General features: G+C 47.2%; 1 protein-coding gene across 8 annotated transcripts in view; it reads right to left on the reverse strand.

The window, feature by feature from the left end:
- The window catches only part of MCC (MCC regulator of WNT signaling pathway), a 417242-nt gene that overhangs the window by 57791 nt on the left and 340848 nt on the right, over positions 1 to 18603 (reverse strand). For all 8 annotated transcript variants that reach the window (XM_037167030.2, XM_037167029.2, XM_037167031.2 and 5 more), the window contains 2 exons: positions 3732 to 3895; positions 1572 to 1778 (listed from right to left, as the gene is read on the reverse strand). In XM_037167030.2, coding sequence (XP_037022925.2) covers positions 1572 to 1778; positions 3732 to 3895 — 371 coding nt within the window. The remainder of the gene's footprint in view (positions 1 to 1571; positions 1779 to 3731; positions 3896 to 18603) is intronic.

An 18603-nucleotide genomic window follows, 5' to 3' on the forward strand; every position in this document is an offset into this window, starting at 1 on the left:
TTACCTTCTGCTGGTCACAAGCCAGGGCTCTCTTGTGCTTTAGTAACTCAAGTTAGAGGAGGAAATTTATTCTAAACCACAATATGTAATTACACCTGAGACCAACATTTCCCTCACAAAACATGCACCATCAGAATGCGCACGCAAAGAGCAAGCACACCTAATTAGGGCATTAGTCATAATGATCATGGAATTCACTCCAGGAAATTACAGGTGGTGGGGGCCTCAGCACGGAGGAAATGTCATCAGCTTGCCCAGATAAAGTCTTTGCTGACTGGGACGATTTACACCTGCTGATGCAAGTGGAGAGAACGGCACCCGGTACAGCTGGGTCCTGGAAACAACATTATGCACAAGAGTTCTGACAAAACGATGTTCAGATCTGAGTGGTAGGGATGCTGGCCTTTTAATTATACCATCAAGCACAAGTGTGGAAAAGAGCTGATAACATTCAAAAATAGTAATTTCTTCCACAGTCACACATAACAGTAACTAAGAAAACTTCCATGTAGATTAAAAACACAATGAGCTACACACGCTGACCTTTTTGAAGAACCACCTATTTTCACGGTGCTCTTTGAAAGTGGGGAGGAGCGCACGATGGCAAAGGACAACGACATCCCCCGGATGTGTTTTTTTCCTCCCTGGTCCCACTTCATCCGTGTGCAAACTTACCAGTTAGAGCTGAACTAGGAAGCACGTCTCAGTATCGCCAAGGGTGAGACAAAGAGGAAAGCAAGTCTCCTAATTCACAGTGAAGTTCAGAGGGACTGTTACTGACTGAAGAACTCCTTGCTTTTCCCCCACTCCAATCACAGATCCAATTCACAGCCAGGCAAAGAAGTGTTTGTGGGTTCCAAAGGAAAAAACTCCGTTTTTTGAAAACTGAGTGCTTTTAACCATTCTGCCAAACATTTCTATCCTGAAATATCAGCTCCTTTAGTGATGGATACATTTCCTGAACAAAGTGGTCCTCGTACTGCTTCAGGCAGCAGAGTCATTGGTACACAGGCATAAGTACCAGGAATTACACATACATGCACATGCTTAACACATACATACATACATACAACAAATATATATGCAGACACACATATATGATTGTTTAAAGTTAATGAGTCTGCAGATGAAAGAGCTGACACTTCTCATTAGAGTCACGACAGGTGAGAGAACAGCTGCTCTAAATGTAAAGAATTAATAAAAGAAACTATGGAGGGGACACTCTATATATTTTTGCAAATTATAAAATAGTATTAGTTGATCTTAAAAAAACATTTTAATTGAGCTTGGGGAAGACCTGCATAACCAGGAGAATGGCTGGAGAATCACTGTGCTGATACAATCATACCATCCACTTAGATTTGCGATTCTGGAGAATAGTGGGGTTTTTTTTTTAAATCTTTCCTCCACACCTCAGCACTTTCAAATTACTTTTCTTTCAAGAATGACTTTAAAAAAAATGACTTCAAAACCAGAAAAGAGATGGTAATTCCCAAGGCTACAAATGCCACAAAATTGCTGGGGCTGCCCTTGGCTCTGAGGCCCCGGGCCACCGGATCTGGCACGCTCACCCTCCTGCGGAGCCGGTCCCGCTCCTCCCGGACAGCGTTCATGGTGGCCTTGGTCCTGTTCAGCTCCTCCTCTTTGCTGCACAGCATGGCGGTCAGGCTCTCATTCTCTTCCCTCAGCCCAGCCAGCTCCTTCTCCCAGCGACACCGCTCCTCAGCCAGGTTGGGATACAGATCCCGGCCGAGGACCCCCTCGATCTCCTCCACTGTCTAGAAAACACAGCCACAAACACAGGCCAAATGAGTGAGCTGGGAGAAAGGGGAGGGGAAGGAAACAGGCTGGACAGGGGTGCGTGTCCACAGGGGAGCGGGTTCTACAGCCTCTTCATCGCGAACTGTAGTCATGAGCAGGGGCACCCCAAGTCCTCCTCTCCCTATTTTCAAATCAGACTCTGTTGCCCGCCTGGGTCCTACTCTGTGTTTCCAGCAGTCCCCACAGTAGGAAACGCATGGCTCCTTCCCGGCACTAACTGCCCACACCAATGTTTATCTCCTTTGTCCACGTTGCAGAGTCGGTGACGACATACCAGCAGACAGAAGGCGGTTAGTGATCCTGCAACGCCAATGTGAGGCTGCACACTTCTCACAAAATCTAACTTGAAGTTCCCTAAATTACAGGCCCACCCACTCCAGCCTGGCAACAGGAGAGGCCAAGTCACCATCTCTAGCTTTCCATGTCAGGTCGGAATTCGGAGGGTGACTGAGTGAGGTGCAAGGTGTGAGAGACGAAAATAAACCTCAGTGACACTGAAAAGAGGAAGCTCATTGTGGAGACTTCTAAGACGGCAGGAATTTAATTAATAAAATAGCTATGAACTCAAAAGAGCAGAACCTTACTACTTGGAGAGTTTTTAAAAATTCATTTAAAACATAGCATTAATGGAGAAGAAATGTGCAGAAAAGTAGAAGAAAAGGAAGACCTCGTTCTGCTTGCTTTCAGAAACTCTTCATTCACATCTCTTGTCCTTCGGAAAAGGAAGCACAGCCCAGTGACAGGAGGGAGGGAGGGTCAGTACGTGGGAGCAGAAGGCAGTGAAGAGGTGATGAGGAACAGGTTTGGAGACAAAAGGAATGAAACAAAGAACGTAAGGGGGTTTCCCAATTTGGCTGTGACGTCACCCCTGCTGTGCTCTGTCCCTCCTCTGAGATGTGAGAGCGGCCCTGTCCCTTGCTGGTCAGCCGAAGTCCCTGGCTTCCCCCTGCCCTCTCAAAGCTGAGGCCAGGGCTGGTACCCAAGTTGACATTAAAATTAAATCTAGGGCCTAGGAGACTCCAGACAAAGAAACACCAGTGGTTGCTTCCCCGAACCACGTCAACGATGTATTAATAATCGAGATAAATAAAGATGGAAAACCAGCTGTGTTATAAATATGAATCACGGTTCACCTTGAGATGCCACCGCCCTCTCATGCAGTCCAGGATTCCTGCTGATAGAAACTTGGACCTGGAGGCCTAAGACATTTTTCAAGTAACACATCACATTTTCCCTTTTCAGAGGCCCATCCCAGGCTTTCCAGATTGAATCGCTATGCCGAGGTCACTAAGCTGTGGTGAAGTAATATGAAGATCCCAGAGGCCCTGTAGCAACAGGACTCCACATTCCCATCGCTCGTGATGAGTCCGTGCAGAGGTAGCCAGTTCCTCTCTTTTTGTTCTCCTTGAGAAGTGACGTGAATGGATGTGAAAGGCGTGGTTGAGACCCAGCACCAATGTGTTCGGGATACCTGACTCACGGAGGCCTGGAACTTCCCCCTCGGTAGCACCGTGAATTGATAACTCCTGAAATAATATTCTAGAGGCCATAAAGCTTTAATAAAACGTCCGTGTTAATCTTTGGGCTATATGATGCACCACACTGAAGTGGCGTGGCTCAGTACCAGCAGTCTGAGAGCTTCCAAGAAAACTGTCATTTTTGCTGCTAAGAAGGTGATCTTGGCTGTTGATATAGTGACTTTTTCTAATGTAACTCAGCCCAGCAAAAATTTACGGGTGCTGCCTTCTTTCTGGTGGCCCAATCTGTACACATGGGTTTCTTAAAAACACTCATTCTTAACAGGTATTTGAGATAACCGCACTTCAAAAGAGAGAGATCTGATCGTTTCCCCCACATGATCTCCAAGAGCCACACAGAGGGTGGGGGTGGGGGGTAGGGGTGGGGGTTACCTTAATGGCCAAGTCGCAGTGCTCGCTGGCCGTGGTGAGCTGCTCAATGTGCCTGTCCACCTCGGCCACAGACAGGCTGCAGCTGCTCTTCTTCCTGCAGCAGACGACGTTCTCCAGGCCCGTGAGCACCCGCTGCAGCTCTGAGTTCAGGTCGCTGCAGTTATCTATGGTGAACGTGCGCAAAGTGAAATGAAGCGGGCAGGTGGGTAACGAACGCTCTTCATCTTGCTTCCCATGAAAAATCCATTCCAGAAAAACAAAATGGCAATAGAGCTTGAAATCTCAAAGTTTAATGAGGGGCAGCCTAATCTCAGGCTGCTGGCACTCCTCTGAGGCTTGGAGCCACTGTAAAACCTTTAAGTGGTTTAAGACCAAGGTCATTTCTACATAGCCGTGCCAGGCTGAATTCTCCTGGCTTTCCATTAAAGGCAGCCACAACTTGAGTTTCTTTAATAAGAACAAAGGAAATGTCCTAGAAAAGGGCTGTGGGGCTTCAGAAGACTTCTGGTCAACCTCCCTGCTCAGCTATTCAGACAAGCACTGATTCCAGCAAGAGTGTCAGCAAAAAACGATCTCATATATTTACTAAACCAACAAGACAAAGAAGCCTTGAGTCAGCAGAGACACTAGGCTTTTTAATAAATGGAAGCTTGTAAGACACAGCCCTTGCCCTCACTGAGCTTATAATTAGGACTTTTCCCTGATATAACCAATCAGCATGCACTACTATTACAATTTAAGTCATTTCTTCCACCAGGAAAAACAAACTGTCCTAAGAAATTACATAGTGTTCTCTATGCAAATGTCTTGTAAGCAATTCTAGTAACTTGATACTGGCTTTAAAATCTGGGTTATTTGTAACCGCTGTATCCAGGGTCAAATTACAAATTACATTCTTAATGTGAGCTAGACACACCTTAGAAGTTAATTTTATTGGAAACAAACACCCTTCATGTCACACACTGTACAAATAACCTGTTATTTTGAATTCTATGCATCACCATGCCATTCAATTCTTGTAGCAAGACAGCGGTTGTCAACATGCCACCTCTCAGAGTCCACCCTTCCCCACATCCCGGCTGATTCCTACATGAAAGAAGCCCAACGGCTTCGGTTTCCCTTCTTCACTCCCCCTCCCTTCTCATCACAGGTTCCACGTACTAAAATTAAAATGGTCAATTGCTTTCGGTGCTTACCTTTGGGAAACTTCAAGAAAACTCAGCCCTATAGAAACAGGATTTACCAGAATATTTTGATCTTATTTGGTTGTCTGTATGTACATTGCCTAAGTCTAGAGAGAAGACAGCTGAGGCTTTAACTGCAATCAATATACCCGGTTAGTCCCCATCTGCTCACACCTGTTTCTCTCGCAGCTCTGTGATGGCAGTAACCCCCATCACCTGAATGGACTAGGGTCAACACTTAGGCGACCCTTGATGTCCTTTTGCCTCACATTATAAGCCTGATCCATCTTGATATTGCAACCTCCAGAATGTATCCCCAAAGCAACCTCTTCATACCATCTTCACCGATACCGCCATAGTCCAACCCACCATCACGTCTCAACTGAACCACCTGTGCCCAAAGCGAACCTCTCAAGGACGTGTCAGATCATGTTACTCCTCCAGTTCAAACCATCGATTGGCTTCATACTGTCATTCAACTGAAGTCCAAACTCCTTACCAGAGTCTAAAAGACTCTGCATGATGAAGACTGATGATCTCAACCCAGGCTGCACAGTGCAATTTCCTGGGGATCTTTTATAAAATTCCAATGTCCAGGCTCCACCCTAGACCAATTAAATCACAGTCTCTGGGGGTGGGGCTTGGCCACCGAGACATATTTTAAAGTTCCTCAGATAATCATGTGCGGTCTGAGTGAGACCCACTAATCTTGTCCTCGCTTCATCTGTCCACCTTCCCCTCACTCAGTCTTCTCTGTTCACACTCCTGGCCTTCTCACCATCCTTGGAACTTGCCAATCTTCTGTCCGCCCCAGGGCTTCCTTTTGCCTGGCTGCTTCCTCTGCTAAGACTGATTTCTACCCTAATCTCCACTTATCATTCAGTTGTATCTCAAGTGCCACCATCTCCCCAAGCCCTTCCCTATTTAAAGGGTGGATTTCATCTCTTCTCCCTGCACAGTCCCTGCCCTATTATTCTTCATGGCATTAATCACTATCTGATCTGACTTCTGTGTTTATTATCTCTTCTCTAGTAAAATGCAAGCTCCATGAAAGAAGGGACTGTGATGTTCCTCACCATTGATTGTATCTCCAAAAACTGTAGGCAATCAAAAATTATTTTAAGTGAACAAATATAAATGTTACATCGTTATGTATTTTAAGAGACAAGACTAGAAGCACAGACTCTGTCTATAGCAGCATGTTTTACAGCAAACCTTATGCGTTTTGTCCTTCCTCCCGGCAAGGGGGCCAGGGCCAGAGCAGCACCGCTCAGCGACCACAGATGCCAGGGGAACTACTTTCAGAGCATACTTAATTCCAGCGCAATAGTTGGAGAAGTTTCTTGGAATGATCATTTACCTCGAGGTACAAGGTTTTTCCAGGGACCCTGAATTAAAGTTAACACACACTCCTGAAGGCCTGTACTTGCATTAAGTGGTTACGAGTAGGATGAGAAGGAAAGACGCCTCTGTTCAGCCATCCCACGCGGATCCCCCTAGCACAGCTCCCTGGGCAACAATCACATCGCACATGTCTGCTGATGGGCTCTCTTGGGAGGACTGGAGAGGTGGAGCCAGGCTGGGTCCTGAGGACGCTGGGCCGTAGAGAACAGGAAGAACAACTAATACTTCGTTCTCATTTTTCAAACCACTGCTGAGCCTGGCCTTAGGCCAGCAGTAGGCTACAAAGATAAATAATACCTTCTCAACTTTTGAGAGGCTTGCAGTTGTGCAAGGCCAATGAAACAGTTCCTTCTCTCAGCTGACCACCACCACCCCGGGCAAAGCAACTGCACAGAACATGGTCCAAGTGTGGAACAGAGACACAGGAGGACTAAGGAGGGTATTTGAATTAACACAGGGCCTATAAACCACTAATGAGCATCCTGCTGTCAAACCAAGAATGAATGTAAATGCTTTCTTTGGTCTTAGGAAGCCACATGGGTAAAATCACAGGTTGAATGATGAACCCCACACACTGCAGTCTGTTGTCCAAGGAGTTCGGCACTGCGGTTTTACACAAGCCCCACAAATGATCAGATGGCACTTGGCTGTCCTTTGTCATTGTTCCTGTTTGGAGCCTCACAGAAGAACAAAGTGGATGAGTGGCTGAAGCGAACATTCTGGGTCCCCTGGTGGAGCGTTGGCACATAGCCCCCAGCACTCATCACCGTCCACCTGGTACTGGTGCTGCTCCATGCAGGTGGGATTATCATTCAGAATCTGCGGCGTATTCATACAGAGGTAGACTTAAAAAATTCTGAACTCCCTCCCTGGCCCTGTAACACCCTGCACAATCTGGCCCCTTCTAGACTGCAACATCAGCGCTGAAGGCTGAGGGACCTGCAGTGTCTGCAAAGGGTAACAGGTGTCAGCGAAGGCGTCAGAAGAGTAATACGAGTGGAGACAAGGGATCAAGTGTGTTCTAGAATGAACAAAAGGTGCCTTGCATACAAATCAAAACTGGAATGAGGTATCAGCTACACTCATTAGGATGGCCACTATATAAAAACAACAGAGAATAGCAAGTGTTGGCAGGGCTGCAGAGAAATTAGAGCCGTTGTGCCCTGCTGCTGGGAGTGAAAAACAGGACTCCCACATGATGTAGCAAGCCCACTTCTGGGTCTATACCCCAGAGAACTGGAAGTAGGACTAAAAAAGATACTTGTACACCCACATTTATAGCAGCATGATTCACAACAGCCAAAAGGTGGAAATAACCCAAAATGTCCATCAATGGATGGACAGACAAAATGTGGCACACACACAATGGAACAGTATTCAGCCTCCAAAAGGAAGGCAATGCACCGCATGCATGCACCTTGAAGACATTAACCTAAGTGAAAAAAGACAGTCACAGAAAGACAAACATTGTGTGATTCCGCCTACATTAGGTACCCAGAGCAGGCGAACTCATAGAGACACAACAGAATGGAGGCTGAAGGACTGGGGGGACTGGGGCGATCCTGCTGAATGGATACCGAGTTTGTTTGGGAAGGTGAGAAAGTTCTGGACATAGATAGTGGTGTTGGTCGCACAGCTCTGTGGATGTACTTAGTGCCACTGAACGGCACATTTGCAGTGGGACCCCGAGGCAGACCCTGGCTGTGCTGTGCTGTATGTAGGAAAGGTACTGGTGCCGCTCCACGTCCAGAGACGGAGAGGACGCCATTCGTATCAAACACACATTCTTCTAACAGAGGTTCTTAATGTCTCGCTCCACAGAAGAGTCTGAGATTGCATGTAACAAACAAAGAGGAAAACAGTGATTAGGCCCAGGGAGAGGCTGAGGGAGCAAACAAAAGCGAACAGCTGTTGGGCTGACTGCTCCACTCAGCCATGACATGAGCTTCCTGGCAGCCAGAGCAAAAATGAATTATCTCCTGTCAGGAAGGAGGAAGCATTCCAGTTTCACAAGGGAGACTGTGTGCTTTTAGCAATAGACGCTGAAGAATTTCGGTACACGGCGTCACATGTGGTGTGAAGCAACGGGACGGCCAGTCTCCTCAGCCAGTTTCACGCATATGCAGATTTCACAGGCTTTCTGCCTATACAAACCGTCAATTAAAATTAAGCTGTAGACCATTAAAGTACAATGCAAAGGCAGTTCTGGAAGGACTACGCACAGTCTTGGCATCCTGCCTCCCACTGTCTAATTTGCCATGGAGATGAAAGAGCGCACAGAAGAATAAATGAAACGGACATCTCCCTCGACCAGAGGATGCAAATGAGCCACCTGCAGCCGAAGATGATTTGTTTGGAGGGCAAGGTTTGATAGCTGGCACGGCCCCCCACTTTTTTTAAACAGTTTTTGAATGAATTGCCAACATTTAAAAACCATTAGAATTTATGACTATTCTTGTAAAATTAGAAGGTCTGGCCACACTGGGCCCCACTCCACACAGGACGACAGTCCATGCAGTGGCCAGCAGCTGCCCCCTCGGACTGGGTCCGGCCGCAGTGCTCCACGCACTGCCACTTCCCTCACCGCTGTTCACGGCCGCCTCTCCCAGACCCGGCCGGCCTGCCTTTGCTGTGCTAAGTGTAACTTTTCCCAGTGAGACTCTGACAGGAGCTGGAGACAAGACCGCTCAGGTTATAGTCTTCTCGTGAGAACCTAGAGCCATGGGTTCTTGTTGCTGTTTAAGAGTAGACCCATGTACTTTGGACATGCACTTGGCTATGAAAATTAAGCCAAAGAAGCCCTCTGGCTCAGTTAAACACACCCTGGTGGGCTGGTCTTCCTCTTTTCCTTTCAGAGTCAACTAGGGCTACCCCTGCAGTTACACACAATAAACCATAGCAGCCCTGGCAGGGTAGCTAAGTTGGTTACAGTGTCATCCAATACGCCAAGGTTGTAGGTTTGACTCCCAATCAGGGCACATACAAGAATCAACCGATGAAGGCACAAATAAGTGAAGCAACAACAAATAAGTGAAACATCAGTGTTTCTCTTTCTTTTCCTCTCTCTTCCCTTTCCTTTCTCTGTAAAATCAATAAATAGAAAATTAAAAGTAAATAACCATACCAGAATTGGTTCATTTTGAGTCATTTTAAAATTTCTTTTTTAATCTTCACCCAAGGACATGCTTATTGATTTTAGAGAGAGGGGAAGGGAGGAAGAGAGAGGCAGAGAAACACTGATGTGAGAGAGCAACACTGACTGGCTGGTTGCCTTTCGTACACGCCCTGACCAGGGACCAAACCCGCAGTCCGGGCATGTGCCCGGACTGAGAGTTGAACCTGCGACCTCTTGGTTCATGGGATGATGCTCCAACCAAGTGAACCGTATCAGCCAGGGCTTGAATCATTTTTAAAGAATGTTTGTTTTTGAACCCACTATGAAACCCCTATCACAAATAAAAAGACAGCTAAATGGGCTAGGTGTCCAAACCCTCCCCTGCTTTACCCAATTCTGTGCAGAGCATATTTACAAGACTAAATCTGCTCCAAAATACGGTTTATAACATTCATACTCCTGGGCTTGACATTCACTTCACGGCTGGTGCTCACGTATCGGCTAGTTTGGAAGCCCCCAGTTCTCTTCAGAATGGCTCTTTTTTAAGATTGGACCTGAAACCTCCTTTTCCGAGACGCCTCCCCTGATTACCTGTAGTCTCATATTTACTTCTTTCCTTGAGGCATCACCTTGCCCATAACTACTTCTTAGCTGACGCGGTGACCGTCCCAAGCCCAGCCCCGGGGAGCCGTGACCGTCATCTGGCCACATGTTTGCTCCCAGCGCTGGGTGTGGCACGGCGCTCAGTCAAGGCCGCGTGAGCTGAATGTGTAAAAGAAATGAAAGACTTTCTGTAAGTCAGCTTTTAAAAGTATCCAGTTTTTGTCAGCTTGCTCACTGAGTATCATCCAATCTAAGGCGCACCACGCGGCACGCCACGCCCTGCTGGGGAGCCTCGCCGAGCAGCTCAGGTGGAGGCGGGAGCTTCCGCTCTTCCAGCTTCCGCCGGATGTTCTGCTGGAGGCGGATGTGCTACCCGCAGGACGCCACTCAGAGCCTGTTGTGGCTCTAAGGCAACAGCCGAGAGGGCTGGTGCTTTCTTTTTTTTTTTAAATCCTCACCTGAGGATATGTTTATTGATTTGAGAGAAAGAGGAGTGGAGGGAGAGGGGGAGAGAAAATTCAATGTGGAGAGAGAAACATTGATTGGTCGCCTCCCATTCACGCTTCAACCAGGCACTGAACCCATAACCTAGGTATGTGCTCTGACTGGGGAACAAGCTCACAACCTACTGGTGCATGGATGATGCTCCAACCAGCTGAACCACCTGGGCAGGGCTGGCGCGCTCTCTTTAGCAGTCCTTTCCACTCTGTGCACACCGAGACCCTGACTCCAATGAACATGAGCAAAACGGAACAAAACAACATAGAAAATGACAAAATGATAGCACGGAATACTCGACTTGCAGGCCTGAGTGCAAGAAGGCCAGAGGGCCTGAAAGGGAAGGAGGAGGGTACCCACCGAGGTTTCCCTGGGGGAGGAACACAGTGCCTATGTCTGCCGAAGACCAAAGGGTAATGACAATGCCATCACAGCTTAGAAACACCTCGACGGCACCAATAACGAACAGACTGATACATGGGCCTCCTGCTGCATCACAGTACTGAGGACACATCGTCGTAGCCCATGTTTATCCTTGTGAAAAATGTTAACCTCAAATCTAACAGTAAAGAAACAATCAGACCATCCAGATTAGGGGACTTTCTGTAAAACTACTGACCTGGCTTCCTTGAAAATGTCAATGTTACTACGCAAGGTGGGAATGAAGGGGAGTGAAGACACACAGTAACTGAACAGAATGTGTGAGCTCCACTGGATCCTAGATTAAACAAGAGCAACAAAAGACAGTGTGGGAACGGTGGGGCGATCTGAAGTGGACGTCCCATAATGTTCTAAGTTAAAGTGCTCGGGTGTGATAAAGGTACTGTGGTTACAAAAGAGAAGGTCCCTGTTCTCAAGAGGCTCGTGCTGATACACTCGGGGTGGGGCATCACCATGTCTGTCACTTTTTTTCTCCCTGAGGCGATACATGTTAACTAAATTTATTGTGGGTAGTCACTTACAATATATGCATGTCAAGTCATTAAGTACACCTTCAGCTTAGTGTTGTATGTCAATCATCTTGATAAACCTGGAAAAATGAAGACAGAGGCAGACATAAACAGGTAGGGATTCTAAACAGAAGTGGGGTGAGGCTACAGGTAGCAGAGTGGAAAATTCAGGTCAGGCCCTGAGCCCCAGGGGAGGTGAGAAATGGAGCTGAATGGGGGGCAGGTGGAGGGGGACATGGGATCAAGAGGAAAGAATTTTTTCTAAGAACATTATTAAAGGGCTCTTATTCAAGAAAATAAACGTTCATTCCAAATAAAGGTGCTAAACAGAAAAGTTCAAAGAAACAAATAAAAATGATCCATAATCATCCAACCTCATTTTACTGCTTTTAGCATTTTAACTGTTTATCTATATCTTTTTCTACGAATACATGGACCACACTTTCCATGATACCTTTATTGTGTTTTTTCACAAACATTTCTTAAATTATAGTTTTTATGACTACCAAAATTTCACTCTTTGGAAACCATCATTTTTGGGGGCATGTCATAGATATTCTCCCTGAAATTCCTAGAAATGAAATAAATGGGTCAAAAGAGTATGAATATTGCCACATATTATTATGTTGCTGTGAAAACATTGTGCATTTCCATTAGTGAACTGTGTGACTTGACTTTCAAATGGCCCAGAAAAAAATTTTCTGAGTGTGTGCAAAATCACATGTGGCAAAATGTTAACCACCGGTGAATTCAGACAAAGGGTTTAGAGGGGGGTTGTTCGATCTTTTATGTAAGTTTGAAGTTTTTCAAATTAAGAAGTTGAGGAGGGAAACAAGTACTTCATCACTCAAGGCGAGAAACTCTAACATAGCGTGCACATGCTCACGCCTACATTTAACTCAGGGATGGCTGCGATGCTCAGATTCTCTGTGCAGCTCCAAAGACGGAAACACTCTCCTGAAAGAGTCACTGCCACACCCAGACCATCCCCGGGGACACAGGCACAGATCAGGGGGATCCCGCCCAGAAGAGCGAGCCTCCAGCTGCCACCCTGCCAGGCCCCAGCCTCACCGAGAAGAGCCTATGCTGTGTTTCTTTCCCAAAGAAAACGAGGTTGCATTTCCAAGACTTCTATTTCAGCCAAGTCTTATCAGATTGAGATTTGTTTTCATTTTTGCTGTTGTCAATTTGCAGTTTTGGCACAGTTTGTTTCTCTACAACAGTAAACTTGGTCTTAGACACCGGGAAAGCATAAGAAAGATAACCTGACAGCCACAAAACCTTCCTCCAGCGGCTGAACCCCAGCTGCCTGACACCCCCTCAGAACCCCTCTCTCTAGCCGCCCCAGCACTACCACAGAATTCCCAGCCACCACCCACCCCCTCCAGGGGCCTCTGTGGTATAAACATTCTGGCACTTGCTTCTAGAAAGCAAGGTTCCAACAACACATATGTAAGAAAAGTTCAAGTTCACATACAATCATTTCACTTATTTGACTCTTAGTCACCTGAATTGGCACAGCTTTAAGAATAAGAGAATACCCAGTGTTGTAGGAGATATGAGGGAACCTTCGTAGGAACGGAAGGGGTACAATCTGGTAACCCAGGGAAGGCCTTGGAGATGATTCTGCGCCTATAAGTCTGAGAAGCCGTCCTGAAGAAACAGGCACGTCTAAAGGGTGCGCTCCCCCCCCTCACTGCCCCCAAGGTCCCTCTGTCATCTGCCCTGCCCAGTCTTGGGCCTCACCTCTGTCCATTCTCCTCAAAGGTCACTAACCTGAGAAGACACAGTCTGTTTAGAAAATCGCCCTGGCTGGTGTAGCTCAGTGGATTGAGCGCGGGCCTGCAAACCAGATGATCGCAGTTCAATTCCTAGTCAGGGCACATGCCTGGGTTGCAGGCCAGTTCCCTGCGGGGGGGGACGCATGAGAGGCAACCATACATTGATATTTCTCTCCCTCTCTCCTTCCCCTCCCCTCTGAAGATAAATAAATAAAATCTTAAAAAAAAAAAAAGAAAGAAAGAAAGAAAATAAAGCCTGCTTGTTATAGCTTAGAAAAGGAGTTCTTGAATGCCAATGGTTATGGGAACTCCTTCTGAACAAATGTGGTGGAGACCCATGCCTTTCCATTCCTATCTTACAGCCCAAGTCTCTGCGGGACTGAAAAGTACCGAACTGAATTTGAGGGAAATATTCCAAAGTAACTGAAAGTGCAGTGGAACAATGACCTTTCCTGCTCCAAGTCTGGTTTCGCTCCAGGGACAGTCCTGGAGAGATTTCATGTGGACTCTTCCATCCCTCGGCCCTGTCTCCTTCGCAGACAGGGCTCCCAGGGCCTGGACCAGCTCCCTGGGAGAAGAGCAGGGTTGCTCAGAGAGCCCTCCAGTGAGTCGAAGTTTGAAACTTCTAAGATTTCCTTCCCAACACTGCGAGCCCCTTGGGAGAAATTCAGTCGCCTGACTCAAGTACGGAAAAGAGAGAACAGGCACCAGTGAGCTGGGCCTGCTACGTCAATGAGCCAGAGTGTCATTTTCAGTCCAGTCTGACCTTCGCAAGCTGTGGACTGGGTCCTCAAAGTTTCGGAATCGGATTACAAACAACCGGAATCTCACTGAAAAATTCTTTGCTGGGGGATGAATGACCATCTTGCTACCTCATTCCTAATGAAAAGGGAGTTTTCTCTAGACAGGCTGCCTTGCCTTTGTAAACACTATCTCCGAGTCTGCAGAAATCGTTTTTTGGATGAGGCAGGGCTGTGTTTTCCAGTCCCAACCCCCCTTGTCCCCACTGGGAGTGGCTGCTTGACACTTTGGAACATTTTTCCTGAAGCCATTAAGGCTCATCGGCCATTAAGCCAGGAAAAATCTGGCTTTAACGTTAAACATATTTCGTAGTCACAGCAGCGCCAAAGAACCAGGTTTCATGTGTAAATTCTTCCTTGGTTGTCCTCCAAAAACAACTCATAAGGAGGAAATCTCCATCGAAATGATCGCAACAGCAAGGAAGGCATCATACGCTTCCTTTTAGCCCTAAGGGTATAAATGGTTCAGCACTGCTAACTTCTAGAAAAATATGAATTTCTACCCTAAAACCGGAAGACACCTCAAAAGACTGGAGAACACATCACAGGCTGTGCAAAGATCCATCGGATCAGGGATTTTGTTTGTTTTACAAACAGCTGCTTCTGACAAGCTTTGCTGTTCTGTTAACAGAGTAGGGGAAACAGCCTGCTAGTGAGGACACTGCACACGTGCAAACACGCATGATGCAAGGAGCCTGTGTGTGCACATCTGTGCTCTCTGCTCCATTATGGCACCCAGAATCATTCAGTCTAAGAGTGTTGTTTCCAAGATTGAGATCTGCAAAATCTCGATTAACAGCAAACACACTGCTATTAGCCAGGTGCTGTGATCACACAGCTGCTCCCTAAACTCCCCTGTCAGCATGAGAGACCCTCAAAGGACTGCAGCGAGTGAAGCATGCCAGCCACTGGCGTGGTTCATGGTTCAAGCAGAGGCGTATCAGAGCAAAGCCACCTACAGAAACACAGCGGCGACAACACGAATGACTGCGTACCTGTATGGCTCGGACAAGTGACTTACCCCCTCTGAACTCTGTTATCCCAACTTTATAAATGAGGAGTTTTACAAGGCCTCCTTCGAATCTGGGGATTAAACATGAGGATGCACGTACATGCTTGACACAAAATAAGTAAGCAAAGCATGCTACCTATTATTTCCAACCTCTCTTTTAACTAGAGCTCTTGGCCAAACTGAGAAAGTAAAGATTCCAAGGCACAGTTTCCACCTTTGCCTTTGTCCATTTAATTACCTTTATTTTGCAAACAATTGTGTGACTAGGTTTGAAGAGAGGTAACACGATTTACTTTAAGATGCAATGAGACCTTACTGGGACCTCTGTCCTTTCTCTGACCACTCAGGTGTCAAAACACTTTCTAAATCGCCAGCTTCCTCCTCCAGGCCCTGACAGCAGTGCCCAGGAGCCCGCTTACTGAAGGGACACCCTTGGCTCTGATGGCGCACAGTTCAAAGACAAAAGTACGTTTTTAATGTCAGGAAGAGGCTGGACTTACTCCTGTTATCTTAAATGGAGATCAGCAAACAGATGGCAGCAAATTTTGCACATAAAATCCAGCTCAAGGAAACCCCTGGGTTGCGAATGCACGTTTGCAGATATAGCAACCGTAATGAAATGGCTGCTTTTTAATGATTTCCTATAATGGTGTTTATATATGGAAGCTTTTTTCCTGATTGAAGCAGTTTAATTGGAAAATGGCAGAGGACTCAGAGGAGCCAGACGTCCAGTTCCGATGCACGCACGCAGGGAATGCACTCTGCTGCAGCCTGAACGAGCCTCCTCTACTGTTCCCAGGGCCTTCCCTCCCCGGGGACCTGGCCGGCTGGGCCCTGTGCCCACAGCACTCTCCTCCTGCCTCCTGCTCTTCGCCTGCCTTGTCCCCACTTGTCCCTCAGTTTAAATGTACCTTAAATGCGACTTATTCTCCAATGCTCCCATCCGAGGGTGTCACTAGTCACCCACTGTTGGTCACTCCCTGTCTCCTTGTCTACATTACCCCAAAGAATCATGAGCTCCAAAATGGCATTTACTGCTACTCACACATTTCAGTGCCTACTATGTGCGGGACTGTTATGTTGGTAAGCAGGAGAGCTGTCCACGTGGAGCCTCAAGGTAGCGGGAGAGCCTGATAAAGACTGGTAATACGGGGCAAATAATTATAAATGCAAGCCATGACATCATCAGGTAGTGCTAAGCGCTACGAAGACAAAGAAAGCTGTGACGGGAAGAGCATGCCTGCGAGTGTGAGAGAGTGAGTGCGGCCCTCCACCCAGAGGCCTCAGGGAGGCCTCCGATGAGAGAAGACTGGCTGTGGCAGAAAGCCAAGGCGGACTGTAGGGAGGGGCAGATGGGCAGGGCAGCAGCGACTGCAGAGGCCCTGAGGCAAGGGAGTCGGTCAGGTTTGAGGGTCAGTGAGCAGGCCAGTGAAGGCAGAATCGGAATAAAAGATAGGTCTAGATAGCTGGGGAGGATGAGGATGCGGTCTGAGGTTTGAGGTGGGGAATGCCCAGGTTCTGGGGGCCCTGTAGGCGATGGGAAGAAGTTGGGATGTCCCTCTAGGTGGGAGGGATAGGAGCAGGGGCATACAGCCATCTGATGGCAGGTTCTCTCTTGTATCCCCAGTCCCCGACACGGCTCTGCGTGAGTTTCTGAAAAAATGAATGAAGGCCCCTGTTGTGTGCAGAGGATATATACGGGCACTGGGCAGACAGAGTTCCTTCCCTCCAGAAGCTCAGTTTCTTCAGGAAAAATGCTACCACCTGCTGTAATGAGCATATTTTTTTTAATGAAGAAAGAGATGGAAAGAAATGAGGAGCCTGAACTACAGATGCTCTACCATGTCAGGAGCCCTGTGAAGTCCCTTGGTAAAAGCCCTTGGCCCATTTAAGTGGCTTTATGCCTCCATTTCCCAACCTTATTTGATTAAGAAACTTTGTTGGAGCACAGGTCACTTATTCAATTTCATAGAACATAGTTTCAGAGACATGAATGGAGGGATCAGCGCAGGAATGTCTCTAGTAACTGGCAACCTTTTGGCTGCTTGCACTTATCTGTCTGCCTAAGGCTGGAAGTACAGTGCAGAAGCTTGGGGCCACAGGGTTAGATTATGAGGCTGGTGTGACTTAGCATGTATGACTTGGGTCCATGGTGGGGCTGGGGTCTGGGTTCAGGTTTGAGAGAGGCAGTTTTGCTTGAAGCCAAGACCCCAAGACTGGGAAGGTGTCCCCACTCTTCAAGCATTTCTGTCTAGCTCATTTGGTGTCAGCGCTCAATGACTGTGATGGAGCCAAATCCGTCTCATTCAGCTTTAGCAGAAGTCCAGCCCACTGACCCTTCTTCCTTATTAGAGCCTTTTCTGCCCACCAGCTTCTGGACTCCACTGCCCTCGTTGCCCTCATACAGCTCTGCCTGATCGACTGCTCAATGTGTTGGCTGATTGCCTCACTCTTTCATCCAGAGTAGTATTTCTGAACACATATGACAAGTCAGGCCCTGTAGTGGGGCTCTGGAGATACACGAGTAGATAAAACAAGCACACTTCTGCCAAGTTGAATGTACTGGGAAGAGCTGGTTAAGCAACAAAATAGAAATACGCCATTTAAAATTTCAGTGTGACATACGAAGATCCAATGGGGTGGTGGCACAGTCAGCACAGGGGCTTGCACAGTACTGCTCAGGAGCTGCTCTCAGAGGAGGTGCATCTAAACCCAGACCAAAACCATGAGGTGCCCGCCCCTGCCAATGAGCTCCTGCTGAGTCTCTTTATCAGCTGGTGACCCCCAAGGCTTAGTGTCCTCGATGCATGGAATTATTGCTGAAAACCATATAAAACAACCTGTTGTCTCCTAGCTGCTTTTCTTCAGCCTGCACCTCTCCTCTTAGCTTCTTATACACACCTACTGCCTTCCCAAGCATCTCCACCCAGAAATCTCCAGATGCCTCAAACTTATGTCCAAACAAAATATATGATCTCCACCCCACCCTCCCCACAAACAAAACAAAACAAAACAAAACTGAAAGCAAAACAAACCAACTGGTCCTTTTTCCTATCCCCCCGTATCAGTGACTGGCCCCACCCCTGTGCACCCACTGTGCAGTCCAGACACGTACATATGGGACATGTCCATACACACACCTCCTCCTTGTTTCTGATCCTTCGGCCACATCTTGCCGTTTTATGCCTTTTCTCCACCCACCTGCTTTCCTACCTCTCAGTGGCCACCACCCTACAGCCCAGCCACCATTCTGCCCACATGCACTTTCTCAGTGGTTTCCTAGTTGGCCTCCCCCATTCACTCTTGATTCACTGATTCTTTCTCCCCACTTCAGAGTGATTGACTCAAAATGTAATCTGGTTGTCTTTTCCTCCCCCGCCCACTATTAAAATCTTTAGTTGATTCTTATGGATCTTTGAATAAAGATCAAACTCTCACACAGTCTACAAGATCTTGCGTGATCTTACTCTTCCTTCTTCCAGTACTTCATCCATCTCTCCCCAAATGTGAACATTTCCTAAGATA

This window comes from Artibeus jamaicensis, unplaced genomic scaffold, assembly GCF_021234435.1.
Source record: "Artibeus jamaicensis isolate MK-2021 breed Jamaican fruit bat unplaced genomic scaffold, CSHL_Jam_final contig_402, whole genome shotgun sequence".
Lineage (NCBI taxonomy): Eukaryota > Metazoa > Chordata > Mammalia > Chiroptera > Phyllostomidae > Artibeus > Artibeus jamaicensis.